Source organism: Diabrotica virgifera, chromosome 10, assembly GCF_917563875.1.
Source record: "Diabrotica virgifera virgifera chromosome 10, PGI_DIABVI_V3a".
Classification (NCBI taxonomy): domain Eukaryota; kingdom Metazoa; phylum Arthropoda; class Insecta; order Coleoptera; family Chrysomelidae; genus Diabrotica; species Diabrotica virgifera.
Genome location: NC_065452.1, coordinates 127046793 through 127060912, shown reverse-complemented (window position 1 = coordinate 127060912; position 14120 = coordinate 127046793). Strand labels below are relative to the sequence as shown.

Sequence of the window (14120 nt, the reverse complement as noted above, 5' to 3'; positions counted from 1 at the left end):
GAACCATTAGATACCTTTTAATTCCGGTCCTCTTTGTACATACAAATTTTCATATCTTCAAGACACTCATAACAAAAAAGATTTATGTCACTGTCACCAAATTATTTAATTATTGATAAATAATTACTTCTCTCAAATTTTAGTTGAAAATTAAAGATTTTGTTTGGAAAACCCGAATTTTCCCAGGAAAATTTCCGTCGAAGGAAATTGGAATAAATTATCAATGTGCAGAATTAAATTACTGTCAATTTTTATGCGAGTGTTTTGGTTTAAAGTTAAAATTTTCGGAGTTATAGAGCAATAATTAAAAAAAAAAGATTTCGGAGCGCTAATTTTTGTTTATAAACAAAATAGCACACTTTCTGTGGACTTTGCACAGCTATATTACTAATATAGGAAATCTTAAGATTTGATTTCAGCATGTCCAGCAATAAAATAGCTGGTAATTAATTTTCCTTGTTTTTTACTAATTTTCCCAGATTATTACCTTACATCTTTCATCGAGTTGATGATTCATGTTGTGGACATTCTCAATTATTATATTTCTAATTTAACACTATTCTATCTAATTCCTCAAAACAAGCAAATTTCAATTAAACCCAGCCATATTAATACCTTTTGCTTTAGTTTTCCTTGCAAGAAATAAACAAAACACATCTAAACCAAACCTAACCTCGCTTTTGGCCATTCATTCATCTCCGTGTCAAATAATTTCGACATCGAAATTATAATATCAACCACTTTTTTGGAGTCGCTATTAATTTCGATAGTCGCTATTTCGTGACGTCATTTAGTTAGTTCAACTAAAATCCACAAGGCTCGCACAGTCGCATTTCGACGTCGCCATATTGAAAGCGACTTGTTTAGTGTCGAAATTTGATTTAGAATCAGGGCCCTGTCATATGTCGTATAATTCGTGTATATTAATATTATACACAGATTATACAACATATTATGACAGAAGCTCGAAATAAATGACAATCGATGAAAAGCCCTTAAGAAGACGAATCTATTTGTTAAAAGAGTAATGGAGTGTTCCAGATGAAGAAGATGAAGACGAAGAAGAAAGTTAAACACGTGGAATATTTTTAGTACTGTAATTAAAAAAAAAACTCAGTAAAAAACTTACCTGATTCAATAATTTTGGAGCCAAGTGAGTCCTGACATTGAAGACAAAAGAATCATTCGCATATAAATCAGAAAACTGATGAGTGTGTTCGTAAAATACTTTGCTGGTATTTAAATCTTCCTGTGAAAACGTTGATATGACTTGAAATATTCCCGGTTTTTCTGACTCCATCATAAGCCTGCCCAAGCTTGGAGCTTTAACAACATCATATTCAATTTTTCTGTAAGGATCTGAGACGACAGTAATTAAATGTTTTGATGTTAGGAATTTTTTCTGCAAAGGAAATATAGGAAGAGGGTTGTTTATCAGTTTCATTTCAACCGGTTTTGTTTTAATATGGAAAATGCAATCTTTCGTTGTATGTAGGCCATCTGTGACGTTAAATTTGAACCTTGCTCCTGTGCCATCTGAAACAAGAAGAACGTTAATACCACAGCTTAATTAACGAACAGTAGTGCATCTCAGCGAGACCTGGAAGTTACAAAGTAAAGGAACTGATTCAGTTGACTGGAGCACAAGAAAATGTAGAGTTGGAATGAATTGTTTCTTTTAATGAATCGACTCTCTGGTATTAACCTCCTGCTCAGAACCAATTCTTTTACTTTATCTCCTCCACAGAGGTAAAATAAATGGCAATATCGATTATGTACCGGGTCTAAATAAGAATGGCTCTCGGCCATATCTCAGGAACCGTTTATAGTACAGCTTTGAGAAAAAAAAATTATAACAAAAGTTGCCTCGGGAAAAGCCTGGAAATTATTTTAATAATTGTGGGTCTACCGATAGAGGGCGTAATTGAATATTAAAAAATCTAATTTTTACAAAATTTTCCTAATAAAGGGGCACTGGAAATTTGATCATCGTATTATTCATAAAATTCTGCGCATATTTGAATTCACAAGTTTAAGTCTACCTTTGCAAATAAGAGGTAGGGGTGAGTGGGAACCTTGTTATGAAAAAATGGCTGTAAGTCCGTTTCTGCTAAATCGAATTTTGCAAACTTGGTCTTGTTCAAAACAGATCTTTTTCGTCAATGTAAGAGTTACAAATTCGAACCACCCTAATAAGTAATATGCCAGCTAGGAGACGTTATTTAATTTTTTTCAGAAATATAGTTTTCTTTGGAAAATATTAAATACAAGTAGGTATGCATTTTTAATCCTATATTACAAAATTAGACCAAATTAGCAACAGAATAGCGAAAACCGCATATCGATACCATTTTTCTATCTCGAGATATTTTACGAAACGTGTAAATTTAAAAACATAACTGTTACTGTCACCGGTAAATGAAATTAAGGAAAAGTAGTGTGCTATGGAAAAAACAAAGAAACATCTCCTAGATGTCAACGTATATAATAGGGCTTTTCAACGTTTCTCATTTGTTTGGAGCCTCTGTCATATGTCGTATATTAATATTATACACGAATTATATGACATTGTGGCAGAGGCTCGAAACAAATGAGAAGCGTTGAAACGCCCTATTAATTAAAGCAACAATAAGACAAACAACACTATAAAATATAATAAAGAAATAAAAACAACTATTTAGTGACGACCTAAATGTTCAAATTGTTGCCCATCAGTTTCGATGCAAGCATTTATTCTTTCAATAGTAGATTGAATAGCAGTCTCAATTTCTGCTCTCGAAATCCTTTGAATGGCGTTTCTTATTCTCTGGATCATGTTTTCTCAAGCAGTGTAGTAAATTCTTGCATCGAAAATGATGGGCAACAATTTGAACATTTAGGTCGTCACTAAGTAGTTGTGTTTATTTCTTTGTTATATTTTATAGTGTTGTTTGTCTTATTGTTGTTTTAATTAATTATATCTATATACGTTAACATCTGGAAAATGTTTCTTTGTTTTTTCCATATCACACTACTTTTCCTTAACTTAATTTAAAGGTGACAGTAACAGTTATGTTTAAAATTTACACATTTCTTAAGATATCTCGAGATAGAAAAAAGGTATCGACATGTGGTTTTCGCTATTCTATTGCTAATTTAATCAGATTTTATAATACAGGATTAAAAATGCATACTTGTATTTAATATTTTCCAAAGAAAACTAGATTTCTGAAAAAAATTAAATAACGCCTTCTAGCTGGCATATTGCTTATTAGGCTGGTTCGAAATTATAACTCTTACATTGACGAAAAAGATCTGTTTTCAACAAGGCCAAGTTTGCAAAATTCGATTTAGCAGAACCGGACTTACAGCCATTTTTTCATAACAAGGCTCCCACTCACCGCTACCTCTTATTTGGAAAGGTAGACTTAAACTTGTGAAATCAAATATGCGCATAATTTTATGAAGAATACGATGATCGAATTTCCAGTGCCCCTTTATTAGGAAAATTTTGTAAAATTTAGATTTTTTATTTTTAAAATTCGATTACGCCCTCTAGCGGTAGACCCACAATTATGAAAATAATTTCCAGGCTTTTCCTGAGGCAACTTTTGTTATAAAATTTTTTTTCTCAAAGCTGTACTATAAACAGTTCCTGAGATATGGCCGAGAGCCATTCTTATTGGGACATCCGGTACATTGTATCCTTAGTTTTGGGTTTGTGAAAAAGATGTTTGATATAACATTGTTAGAGAAAACACTACTTTTGACTTTGTTCATACAATATTCTAACACGTTGTTTAGAATACTTACTATAGTGTCTAAATACTATTAAGCCTTCATCGATCATATCCTGCGTAAAAGTATTCAGTTGAGCTGTAATATTTGATATTAGAGAAACTATTCCAAACCAGCAAGTCTGAACTTGATACTTCAAAATTTCCTTAGGCTTATCATCATCAACAGCAGCTAAAAATACAAATTTAGTAAACAAGAAACAAGCAGCACAAAAGTGAATAAGCCAAAGAACTAGAAATGCCCTTTTCCCATCCTTCCAGCACTCTTCTCATAATATGCTCCCCATATATGTTAAATAATTGTGGAGACAGTGTACATCCTTGTCTGACACCTTGTTCTGGATGGAATTTCTGGAGTCTGTCTAGCACTTTAACTGTTCCAATAGTGTGTTGGTATAGTTTAGTTATAAGCAAAATTAAGTGTTGTGGTACGCCTACTTCTTTTAGTATCTGCCACAAGTGTTGCCATTTGATCCTGTCGAACGGTTTGCGATAATCTATAAAACAAATGTATGGCGGGATATTGAATTCCCTAGATTTTTCTATTATTTGTCTTATGCTCAGAAGATGTTCTCGAGTACCTATACAGTCGGAAAAATGAAAGAATACTCATGAACGATCACATCAATCACTTATTTTGTATTTGCTATCTTTTTCTATAACAAACGTTTGTTATTTATAGAAAAAGACAGCAAATACAAAATAAGTGATTGATGTGATCGTTCATGGGTATTATTTCATTTTTCCGACTGTATCTTTAGTGAATCCAGTTTGCTATTCGGGTGTTTCTCTTTGAAGGAAATTTTTCAGTCTCTCATTGATTATGTGTAGCATTATTTTACTGGCATGTGAGATAAGGGATATAGTCCTATAGTTGCCACATTTATGGAAGCTGCCTTTTTTATATATTGTCGTTATTGTAGATTTTGTCCAGTCATCAGGCCATTTCTTGGAATTTTGTTACAGAGCAAGTGAAATAATTTTATTCCGGTTTCTTCTGTGGCTTTGAGCATTTCGGCTGTTATCATATCTGGACCTGGTACTTTGTTATACTTGAGTATACTGATCAAGAGTCTTATTTCATTCCCGAGTATATTAGGTTCTTTTTCTATTTCTTCAGGGGTTTGATGAACAAGTTCCTGGCGTTGATCATCATATATAGATCCTGGCAATATAATCGCCATGTATCTGCTATATTATTATCTTCTCTGTTGGTTCTCAGGGTTCCTGTTTGGTCTTCAACGGCCCAAGTTCTGGCTCTTGTTATATGGCGTATTTTTCCAAATAGATCTCTCGACTGATTTTTTTGATCGTGGCTCTCAATTTCTTTACATATATTGTTGTTTATCAGCCTTTCATCTTCGTTTTATTTCTATGTTGAGGTTTCTCAAATTACCATTTTATCATTCATTATGTACACCACTTTGCCTTTGAATATTTCTTCTATTCTCAATAATTTTAAGGGTTTCATCAGTTATTCAGTGTTTCTGTTTTACCAGGATAAGCAATACTAATAACGACCTATACCCTTGAAGTGTCAAAAATGACTTTTTTAAGGCCAATCTAAATGAGAAAGAACGCCCAATTAACGACATCGAATAAATCTAGACCTGAAATACCACTAAAATAATATGAAAGATCATTTTCATGATCATCTCACGATCTGTTTCGAAACAATACATTTAAGAATGAATAGAACATTGTCATAAATTAACAAAAAGGAAATAATAAGTGATTAAATAAACTTACGTGCATAGAAATCGGCCCACTTACAAACTTGGTCATTTTTGATGTCTCATATTTCCTAAACATGTTGGCCGATTTAAGTGATTTTTTGAACCTGTTATAGCCTGATTCTTTAAAAATACCACTGTAATAATATTGTTGGTAAATAGGTAAATTTTCAATGTATACCGGGTGTATCAATCAAACCGTGTTTTTTTCTGAAAGTTCACAACACCCTGTGGAATATTCTAGCATTTATAAAATACTGAAATTAAAACCCAACTATAGCCTCAGGTTTTCTTAAGATTTTGTTTTTTGATTCATTCGTTTATGTTGGATAATAAAAAAGTTAGGTACTTTAACAACTAGACATGTTCTTCATCAATACACCGTGTTTTTAAATAAATGCGACAAACTTTAGTGGGTAATTCTGCATGAAAAAATAATGACAGTTGGTTTTATAAACGTATGTCCGCAAATGTTTCGTTTCCGAGATACGGGATGTTGAATTTTTTCTTACAAACTGACGATTCATTTATTGCTTTAAAACCAGTCGAGATATGCAAATGAAATTTGGTAGGTTTTAAGAGACAGTCATTGCGGATTTTTTGACATACAATCATGAATTTTTTATTCACCACTAGCGTGCATACGGGTAATATGATAGGTCATATTACAGTTATGCGCGCTAATGGTGAATATTAAAGTCTTAACTGTATGTTAAAAAATGTGCAATAACTACGTCTTAAAACTCACCAAATTTCATTGGCATATCTCAACTTGTTTTAAAGCAATAAAATAAATCGTCATTTTGTAAGAATAAATTCAACATCCCGTGTTTCGGAAACGAAACATTTGCGGACATACATTTATGAAGCCAACTGTAATTATTTTTTCATGCAGAATTACCCCTTAAAGTTTGTCGCACTTATTTAGAAACACCGTGTATTGATGAAGAACATATCTAGTTGTTAAAGTACCTAACTTTTTTATTATCCAACGTAAACGAATGAATCAAAAAACAGAATGTCAAGAAAATCTGAGGCCATAGTTGGGTTTTAATTTCAGTATTTGATAAATTCTAGAATATTCCACAGGGTGATGCGAAGTTTGAGAAAAAAACACAGTTTGATTGGTACACACGATGTACAATGAAAATTTACCTGTTTAGCAACAATATTAATACAGTGGTATTGTTAAAGAATCAGGCTATAACATGTTCAAAGAATCACTTAAATCGGCCAACAGGTTTAGGAAATATAAGACATCAAAAATGACCAAATTGTTAAGTGGGCCGATTTCTATGCACGTAAGTTTATAAGAAAAAATGTACACCAACTACTTTTTTTTGGTTATTCACTTTTGAGCAGTTCAATATACTTCGTTTTTAAACTAGGAGGAGTAATTCAAATTTACCGCGCCGTCATACTTGTTTGTAATTGGTCCAACCGCAGGCAAGTTTACTCCACTAAAGTATGCAATTTTGACACTATTGACATTTATGAAATTTTGACGCTATTGGCATTTAATATTCATAGGTTAATTATTAGTAAGTTATATCTGCGTTTTTTTGTGTTTTCTGCGTTATTCCTTTAATTTTTAAATTTTCAGTCTGCGTTTATATAAAAAAGTTGTTTTTAGAACCCTTTACTGACGTATTAGGGTCATTCCATATCAACTCAACACACCTAATTTCCACCCCCTCTTCAGATTTGGTTATAATTTGGAATACTCATACATAGTGGCTAATAAGGGAAACAAAATTACAAAATTTTAAATTTTTATCTCAAGCTGTTTCCGAAATATGGTTATGTAAAGTTTCCCAAAAAAATCCAAAACACCGCGACCATACTTTATTGGAATGGTTGTAAAAGCTGTCCTAATTGAGCTAAAATGCTAGGAGGTGTCATTTTGTAGCATTTTTAAAGCTCTTTACAGTGATATATACAGTATGATGTTATGATAAACAAGTTTTTCTCAAACCAAAAAAAATATATTTTGATTAAGTTTTTTTCCAAAAAGTACATAATTCGAAATTTTCATAATATTCCTACAAATACATAATACTGTTGTTAATAAAATATAAAAAAATTATCATGGGATGGTGATGGGTTCAACATAAAAAAATAAATTTTGCACATACAGTATAGTATGGTGCAAATGAAAGGAAAAAATTCGTAATGTCGCAAGCTGGTAACTTTAAGAAAAAATCACGAAATAGGTAAATTTTTATTTTTAAATTGTAGTTTTTTGGCATATATCTGATACTATTGATATCATCCATCTGGGGGTGATGACGTAATCGATGATTTTTTTAAATGAGACTATAGGTCGTGTGTTAGCTCATTTGAAAGTTGATTTAATTCTCTGTTCAGTAATATAAACAGTAACATAAATATTTATACAGGGTGCCAAAAAACTTTTTTTATTAAATTAATTGACAAAAAAGAAGAATGTATCTAATTTATCTGTTTCCGGCAACAGTAAAATCTATTTTAAATTAAATAAATTACATACCGTCTTCTTTTTTTGTCAATTAATTTAATAAAAAAAATGTTTGCCACCCTGTATAAATAATTATATTATTGTTTATTAATTACCGAATAGAGACCTGAATAACCTTTCAAATGAGCTAGCACACGACACCCAGTCTCATTTAAAAAAATCATCGATTACGTCATCAGGCCCAGATGGATGACGTTACTAGTATGATATACAGGGTGTTAGTAAATAAGTATGAAATATTTTAAGGGCTAATTATACATGAAAAATTAATGCCGGTTTGTTCTATAAACATATGTCCGCAAATGCTTAGTTTCCTAGATACGGGGTGTTGAAATTTTAATTTCAAACTGCCAATTTATTTCTTGCTCTAAGACCAGTTGAGCTATGAAAATAAAATTTGGTGAGTTTTAGGAGGTAGTTATTGCGCATTTTTTGACATACAATTAAAAATTTTGTATTTATCATTGGCGCGCATACGGGTAATAGTCGGAATTTTTTTAAAGAAAAAAAATTGTACGCCACCGAGATATTTCAAATTAAAATGATTTTTAAATTCCACGTTTAATTTTTGATAAGAAACCTTTCTTGCCTTTTTTTCATATGATGCACCGTTTTTATGCAGAAAAATAAAACATCTTGGCGCGTATTTATCATTTCTTAATACGTCATCAAGAACTATCCAATATAATAATACTAAACTAGAACAGTAACAGAAAATATTACTAATAATATTTCAACTAGGTGCAAAGCTGCAAAAAATGTTTAAAATGACCTCCTTTAGAGGTTATAAAAGAATTTTATATTCATCATTGGCGCGCGTACAGGTAATTGTCTGAATTTTTTTAAGAGAAAAATAGTACGCCACTGAGATATGTCAAATTAAAAATAATTTTTGAATTGCTGGTTTAATTTACGACCAAAAATATTTCTTACCTTTTTTTCATATGCGGCGCCGTTTTTATGTAAAAAAATAAAACATCTTAACGTTTACAAAGTATTTGGACTAAGTTTCTATGCATATGGAAACTACCTCAAATACTTTGTAAGCGATAAGATGTTATATTTTTTTGTATAAAAACGGCGCCTCGTATGTAAAAAAGGTAAGAAATATTTTTTGTCGTAAATTGAACGAAGAATTCAAAAATGATTTTTAGTTTGACATATCTTAGTGGCGTACTATTTTTTTCTTCAAAAAATTCAGACCATTACCCGTACGCGCGCCAATGATGAATATAAAATTCTTCTATTACCTGTAAAGGAGATCATTTTAAACATTCTTTGCAGCTTTGCACCTAGTTGAAATCTTATTAGTAATATTTTCTGTTATTGTTCTAGTTTAGTATTATTATATTGGATAGTTCTTGATGATGTATTAAGAAACGAAAAATACGCGCCAAGATGTTTTATTTTTCTGCATAACAACGGTGCATCATATGAAAAAAAGACAAGAAGGGTTTCTTATCAAAAATTAAACGTGGAATTTAAAAATCATCAATTTTTTTCTTTAAAAAAATTCAGACTATTACCCTATGCGCGCCAATGATGAATACAAAATTCTTAATTGTATGTCAAAAAATGCGCAATAACTACCTCCTAAAATTCACCAAATTTTATTTTCGTAGCTCAACTGGTCTTGGAGCAATAAATAAATTGGCAGTTTGAAATAAAAATTTCAACACCCCGTATCTGGCAAACGAAGCATTTGCGGACATATGTTTATAAAACAAACCGGCATTATTTTTTCATGTAGAATTAGCTCTTAAATTTTTCATACTTATTTACTAACACCCTGTATATGCCAAAAAATTACAATTTAAAAATGAAAATCGACATGTTTCGGGATTTTTCCTTAAAGTAGCCAGCTATTACGAATGTATTCCTTTCATTTGTACCATACTGTATGTGTAAAATTTATTTTTTTTATGTTGAACCCATCACCATCCCATGATAAATTGTTTATGTTATTAACAACAGTACTATGTATTTGTAGGAATATTATGAAAATTTTAAATTATGTACTTTTTAGAAAAAAACTTAATCAAATTATATTTTTTTTTTGAGAAAAATTTGTTTATCATAACATCGTGCTGTATACAGGGTGAGCTTTTAGTGCGGGATCGGTCGATAATTCCATTATGGTATAGAATACCGAAAAAAGTTATTTAGAAAAAATGTAGGCAATGATATTCTCTAGGCTTGGAAAATATGTCCATTTCTACAGGGTGATCAATAACTGCGTGGTATATCAAACATACATTTTTTTAAATCGGACACCCTATATATTTTATCATATTTATATTCCTCTCATAATTCCTGTTAATATAATATAAGGTTTTGCATTACTATACAAAGTATTTAATAAGTTATGACCATTTTTATTTCGAAATCCCTATGATATTAACTCTGAGTATGTAAAGAAGTAATTCATGAACAATAATCTATTTTGTATGATAAGATAAACAATGATCTGTAGTTTTTAAATTGTTTTTAAATGAAGTAACTGAAATCATTGACGAATATTGGTATACAGGGTGAACTACAAAACCAAATTACGATTTTCTCAAATTTTTTAAATGGATCACCCTATATTTTATTTTTTAGAAATATTGTACTTATGATATTCTTTTATTTTTATATAGCATTTCCAATATCTAAACTCGTCATTTTGCGAGATATTTTCAGTTTACTTCAAATTTCGGGATTACATTCAATTTTTCTACTAAAATTACATAAGTTAGTATTGAGTGATAACATAACACAATTATTTTAATTCAATAAATAACTAACACAGAATATAAACCATAACAATATGCAATAAATGTATCAATAAATATGATATTAAGGAATTATCATATTTCCCTGATATACAAGAATCGTAAAATTCCTACAAAAAAAATATGTCTTGTGAGTAGTAATACAACAAGATTATTTTTATGTTTAGTTGTCTATCAAGTCTCTTAGTGATTAGACGTGTTTGATTTAAAAGTCGATTCACTAATTGCCGCAAAAAATACGCAGTTTGTTTACCTTTTACTCATTTATTTGGTTAAGTTTTTTGGATTTCTACAAGTAAGTCGATTCATTACTTAATTTATACTGGGAAATTATACTTAAAAATCCGACTTCTGTCTGGGACGGATGTCGGGAACTTCACCTGGCGGCGGGAAGCCGCCGCGATCTTCAAATATAAGAATCGAGGATATCAGGGTTCTGGATGGCATGGAACTCGACGATTCAAATGTAAATATTAATCAAGATGGTTTTCGCGGATTTACAGAAGCCGATAAGAATAATATTGCAACAGGGGACAAAAATCAAGTTTTTCCAGCAGATAATGATAACAATAAAAGCTCATTAACAACAACAGCAAGTAATTTAGACCAGCCAAACCAGTCTTTCAAACGCGATATTTCCATTAATAATCGATTTACGTCAAGAGATACAGGTCCGTACTTAATTTTTGTGGAACACGAAGTTTTGAATGTGGGAAGATTGCATCCAATGAGACTTGGTGAAAAACTGTTACTACTTTCAGAATACGAAAAATCGATCTTAGAAATTAGTAGCGTGGGTCGTAATAGACTTAAAATTGAAGTTAATTCAGGGTTAGTTGCGAACAAATTAGTGGAAAATTCGGTATTCAAAGACAATAAACTGATAGCTTATATCCCCTCACATTTAACTGAAAAAAAAGGTATTGTGAGATCGGTCGATACATATCTGACTGAAAATGATCTTGTTAAAGTTATAAAATCAGAGTGTTCTGTTCGTAAGGTGCAAAGAATGTTTCGAAAAGTAATAAAAGACGGAGTGATTGAAAAAATCCCCCGTCAAATGATAATTGTCACATTTTCAGGGAACAAAATTCCCCAATTTATTTATATAAATAAAGTGAGATGTCCTGTAGACACGTACGTTCATCCTGTTATGCAGTGTTACAATTGTCTTCGTTATGGTCACTCTGCATCTCAATGTAAAGGAAAAAAGAAATGCCGAAACTGCGGCAAAGAAAATGATAACGAATGCACTCAATGTGATAACTTCTGCATTTTTTGTAACTCTAATTCACACAACTCGACAAATCGAGATTGTTCAGAGTATAAAAAACAAAAACGAACTAAGGAAGCAATGGCACACCTTAATATTTCTTTCAAAGAGGCCGAAAAAGTTATTGACAATCCTGCCTACACTAGTATTGTTCAAAAAAACAGATTTGCTCCGTTACTGTCATCCACTACTGAATTCCCTTCATTAGTTTCCAGGCCAAATACCTATTCCAATATTGCTCAAAGCTCATCAAAACATTTGCCTTCCATTGCAAATATTTCAAATACTGCAGCTTCTACTAGAAAAAAACGAAAAATACACCCATCGTCTCCTACGCTTATTACCGCTCCAAGCGAATTTAGCTTTTGTGCTAGCCCCGTATTCCAGTTCGGAAACTATAATAAAAATGTATCTAAAAATAACGATGAACATCTTAAAAATGAATTCGCTACTACTTTGAAGGATTCAATCAATAATTTCTTTTCAGACATTCCTGCTCGAAACCCTGCGATTAATAGTTCAGTTCCCTCTATACAAGATGTAGAAAATATAATTAACAGCGTGATTAAACATTTCTTTACCTGATATGGCCGGTTTAAAAATTGTCCAGTGGAACGCTAGATCAGCGTACTCTAATAAAAACTCTATTACGCAACTTTTTACAGAAGAACACTTTGATATAGCTCTTATTTCGGAAACTTGGTACAAACCTAAGTATGAAATGTCCTTACAGGGATTTAATATTGTTAGAAAAGATAGACGTAATAAACGAGGTGGAGGTGTTAGCATAATTATCTCTAATAATATTAAATACAATAATATAGTATTCAACCAAACATTTAATAAAAATATTGAAGTTTGTGGCATTGATATTGATGTCAATGGCACCAAAATATCTGTGGTTAGTATTTATCGTCCAGGTAGCATTGCAGTCACAGTGAACGACTTTGTTTCTCTTTTTCAACAAATTCCGCATAATTTTATTATTGGTGGCGACTTTAACGCCCATCATGGAGGCTGGGGCTCTATAAACAATGATCATAGCGGTAACATACTCATGGAAGCTTTAGAATACTTCGACAACTTTATCATTGCAAATGACGGATCTCCTACCAGAGTATCTGCCCCCGGCTCTCCTCCATCATGTGTTGATCTTACCCTCATTTCGTCCAACTTTAGCTCACAATTCTCTTGGTCTGTTAAAGCAGATACGTATGGCTCTGACCATTATGCTATCACATTTGTGTTACAACAACTCAGAATTGATAATATTAATATTACCCCCATTCATAAATGGTCTATGCGAGAAGCTGATTGGGCATTGTTTCAAACAAAAATTGATAAAGATTTCTCCGAGATTCCGCTTTTCAACAATACTAACGAAATGATTAACTTTATCACCAATTCAATGACATCCTCGGCGGATTCAGCTCTTAAAAAAACTTACCCCTTCTCTCCTAAAAAGGTTCCTCATCCCCCTTGGTGGGATGAGGAATGTCAACAGTTAGTTACCCAAAGGAAGGAAGCTTACAAAACGTACAAGCGCAATATGATAACTTCAAATTATATCAATGTAAAAAAAATAGATGCGCTCTGCAAAAGAACCTTCAAATTGAAAGCCAAACAGGCTTGGGCAGACTATTGTACTCAACTCAATAGGAATTCAAATCCCTCGGAAATTTGGCGCCGGATTAATAGATTTCAAAAGAAGAAAAATGATATCCAACCATGTGAAGAAGATGAGGCGGAAATACTTTTTCATAAATTAGCTCCAAGTTTTGTTAGTCCTTACATTCACTACACACCCACCAGTAATCATGATCATTCTCTTCTAGCCCCAGTTACACTAAGAGAGTTAGAACTTAATATCAAATCGTCAAAACTTACTGCTCCAGGCTTAGATGGCATCAATTATATGATGATTAAAAAGCTCCCTGACTCGGCGAAACACTTTCTTTGCAAAATATATAACAATATACTTTCAGGAGATACGAATTACCCCTCACTAAAACAGTGTCTAATTATTCCTATTCCTAAGGTCAGTGACAACAAAGCTCTGCGACCCAT

General features: G+C 31.9%; 1 protein-coding gene across 1 annotated transcript in view; it reads right to left on the bottom strand.

Moving 5' to 3' along the window:
* LOC126878629 (chondroitin sulfate proteoglycan 4) overlaps nt 1–14120 on the bottom strand; it is a 114082-nt gene that overhangs the window by 16577 nt on the left and 83385 nt on the right. The window contains exons 9-10 of the mRNA XM_050641454.1: nt 3793–3948; nt 1130–1536 (exon numbers count right to left, since the gene is read on the bottom strand). Coding sequence (XP_050497411.1) covers nt 1130–1536; nt 3793–3948 — 563 coding nt within the window. The remainder of the gene's footprint in view (nt 1–1129; nt 1537–3792; nt 3949–14120) is intronic.